The sequence below is a fragment of the Cupressus sempervirens genome, chromosome 11 (assembly GCF_028749045.1).
Source record: "Cupressus sempervirens isolate cs-2001-9-10 chromosome 11, ASM2874904v1, whole genome shotgun sequence".
Taxonomy (NCBI): domain Eukaryota; kingdom Viridiplantae; phylum Streptophyta; class Pinopsida; order Cupressales; family Cupressaceae; genus Cupressus; species Cupressus sempervirens.
Genome location: NC_143128.1, coordinates 595,387,040 through 595,390,725, shown reverse-complemented (window position 1 = coordinate 595,390,725; position 3,686 = coordinate 595,387,040). Strand labels below are relative to the sequence as shown.

General features: G+C 37.3%; 1 protein-coding gene across 1 annotated transcript; it reads right to left on the bottom strand.

Annotated features, from left to right (window-relative positions):
• Positions 1–769: 769 nt before the first annotated feature.
• LOC149531078 (monooxygenase 2-like) lies at positions 770–3,251 on the bottom strand. The gene is made up of 6 exons (XM_089811818.1): positions 3,146–3,251; positions 2,910–3,059; positions 2,763–2,828; positions 2,514–2,685; positions 1,572–1,803; positions 770–1,487 (listed from the first exon to the last, which is right to left on the bottom strand). Exons 1-6 carry the CDS (start codon positions 3,220–3,222, stop codon positions 943–945), a joined length of 1,242 nt encoding a protein of 413 aa, XP_089667944.1. The 5' UTR covers positions 3,223–3,251; the 3' UTR covers positions 770–942.
• Between the last annotated feature and the right edge of the window lie 435 nt (positions 3,252–3,686).

The following is a 3,686-nucleotide window of genomic DNA, read 5'->3' as shown; positions in this document are numbered from 1 at the left end:
TTAATAATTTAAAAATTCAATGTAGTCTCATTTGCTTTTTTGTTTTTGTTGAAAGTTTAGAGGATCTCTTTGGTTAAAAGCCAAGGATTGAGGGGTATCCATTCAAACAAGAATTCAATCCTAAGAAATTCTTAATATTTTAAAAATTCAATGTAGTCTCATTTTGTTGTTGTTGTTGAAGGTTGAGAGAACCTCTTTGGTTAAAAGTCAAGGATTGAGGAGTATCCATTCCAAAATTCACTTAGGGCATGATCCCAACCTCATACCTTACAATGTTAAGTCTTTACACTCAACAAGATTTAATCCCTGTAGATTCTTTTAGAATCAAACAACATCACCAATAAATCAAGAGCCCATTACAATCTCATTTACATTTAAACAAGTAACACCAATCTCATTTAGTTTTAAAAAGTAATGTAGACCAATTTTTTTAAAAAAATTAATAGAAAGTTACCAAACCTAATAAAGAAACCAATTTTAAAAAAGGAGGCTTTGATCACAAATTTCTCTTTCCATCTTAAAAGAAATATAAGATTACCATTTCCAAAATAATCTTAAGAAATTTAAATAACTACTAAAAAATAAGCTGACCCACTTGTAAAAACCTGTCAAAATCGAAAAGGACAGTTAATCTAGAAAATACATAAGCCATGAAAATTAAAGATTCAATATATGCAGCAAACCAATTCCATTGTCGGTCAACTTAAATAATTGAAACGAAAATGATTCGGCCTCAAAGAGGACAATAACAGAAGTTCAAAAAAAGATCTTTTCTATAATACAAAATTATTCACCATTAACTTTTATTGGATTGTTCAGATAATCAACAGAGGAAGACATTACAGGAAAGGGGGGATTCACCTGATTATTCAGATTCCAGAGTTTGGATTCCATAATATTTTACAGAAAATGGATGAAGCAGATGAATCCTGTACCTGAATTTCACATCGGAATTGCAGAGGGAAGGGTCCCACAGTCAAAAGTTGCATGAACAAACATATCCTTGGGTGAACTGATCTTGAGAGCAACATTGTCTCTGATGAATCTAATGAAAGCAGAGGAACCCTGTTGCACTACTCCTGTGATGTATGCTTGGCTCACAAGCCACACCCATCTCCATTTCCTCTCATCTACATATTTCTTCAACGCCTCTTCCACATTCTGCCCTTCATTGTTGCTATTACTCTTTCCATTCAGAGATTCTGCCAAGCATCTGGCAAGAACAACGGCATCTTCAAGAGCACAACACCCGCCCTGTCCGAGATCAGGAGTCATGGGATGCACTGCGTCTCCTGCCACTGTAACGCTGCATTTACAAGCCCTATTGTTCAAAATACTCCACGGCCATTTAAATCGCAGAACTGCCATATTTAGATTGTCATCGGCCGTCAGGCTTATTACGTCTTTGATTTGGGGAGGAAAATTCTTCAATAGAGACGAGCTGAATTCACGCATTCGCAGTGGATCATGGGAGATTTCGGCGTGATCTGTTTATAGACGGAAAAAATTAATTACGAGAATGAACTATGCAGTTAAATTGATTGTGAAGGGGATGAAATTATGAAGAATACTTTGAGGCGGCGGGCTGAAAATTAGGAACCAGAAAATTTCTTTATCGTTGACAGGCATCCGACCAAAAGTGACTCCGTTGAGGAAATGCTTCTGAAGATTTGGTGAGACGCCATGACCGTCCGCGTAAGTCGCCAGTCCCCGAATCCCGCACCGTTCTGCACTGGTGGGAGCCGGAAGCCCTAGAAACCCCTGTGCTACCACCGACCTCACTCCATCGCAACCAATTACGCCCTGTTCCACAAGTTAAACTAAATACCTCGCAAATTTCTCTACAATCTATCAAATTCCGTGTTGGTTTATCATAATTTGCAACTTACTGTAAACTTTCATCAAATATTTACAATATTTCGACTGTTTTTTTCTGACTGGTTATATTTTGCCTTGCCTGACTTATTATCTTCTTTGCAATGCATCGAATTACCTAAAGGTTTATTACAATTTACATTTAACGCAAATTTCCATCATATGTTTTCAATCTTTCTTCTGTCTTTCGTCGATCTGGTTAAACTTGGCCTTATCTTTTGCCCTTTTCGACTCACTGTATAAAAGTTCTTGTTAATTTAGTACAATTTCTCATTTACTGTAAAATTGTAAATCTGCATCATATATTTTCAATATTTCTTCTGTTTCTTCATCGATCAGGTTAGATTTTTCCCTACACGACTCACTAACTCCTTTGCACTGTATCAAATTACTTAGACTCATTGCAATTTTTCATTTAATGTAAATTTTCATCGTATATTTTCAATATTTCTTCTGTTTCTGTGTCGATCTGGTCATATTTTGTCTTACCTATTTTCCTACTCGACTCACTCATTTATTTGCAGAGCATCAAATTACACATTGATTGATTACGATTTTTCATACAATGTAAATTTTCAGTCATATATTTTGTATATTTCTTCTGTTTCTTCATCGATCTGATTATATTTTAACCCTACCTTTGCTCTGATGACGGCTCCGTCTTCCAGTTCTGTTTCCGACGAATATTTTGAGCTCACAGTTTGGCGCACACGGAGGACTTTACAGTCGAATTTTATAGTCTCCGGAGGAAGAGCTGTCGCCAGAGCCTCCAGTAAAGCTGCTCTTTTTACGCACCTCAGCTCATGGCCGCTGCACAGATCATCAATTTCTTATTACTTCATTGATTAGTCTCTGAATGTACTGTATTTACAGGGCTACTCATTTACCTGTCGCTTGCGTGGATAGAGTAATTCCGAATCATTCCGCCTTTGTCGAGAGAAATCAACTCAAAGCTGTAATTCAGTAACATTTTTTGAGAATCATGCATCCAGTGTTGAGATGTTGATAAAGATTTGAAATTTACCGATGATCACCTTTGTAGAAGAACAGGACTTTGCTCACGGAGCTGGTCGGCGATGCCGAGGGCAGTGAGAGCCTTCCAGGCATTAGTCCAGACTCCTAAGCCACCTCCTGTTGCACGTAGACTCTCAGCTCGCTCCAACACCATGCTCTTTATTCCCACCCTGCACCATCACAGTACAATATACATGCAGCATTTAACAAGAAATTAAGAGGTTGCAAAGCAGAAATACAGACGTGATATTGCTACCTGTGGAGAGCTAAAGCAGTGGCAAGACCAGCAACTCCTGCTCCTGTGATGACGAATCCTTCGAATTCAGTCTCCATAGCTACTCTCGGTTGAATGGGGTTTGTATGAAGATTGTGGCGTTACACGGGCTTATATAGCCATCCATCTTTCAGAATAGTGCCACGAGAGACGACGATTTACAGCCGGCTCTTGTCCAGATGATGTATTGCGTCATCCCGCGACGCAGGGGGTGACGTCAAGGATAGCTATGTAATTATATATGGGCAGAGGGGATGAAAAGTTATTTGTTTAAATTTATAATTTATAATTTTAGTTGTTTTGCTAGTGTGTACATGTTACTTTGGTTTCTGGTTTCCACGTAAGGACGGGGGAGTGACTTTCCCATACATATTATTTTTTATTTAATTGTTATAATTTAATAGAAGTGGTTAGCCAATTTTATTAAAAAAAAAAGATATTGAAAGAGATTGGAAAATAATGTAAATATATGAAAGTTGTAAAGAATAGTAATATAAATATATGAGTAAAGTTATGCTTATAA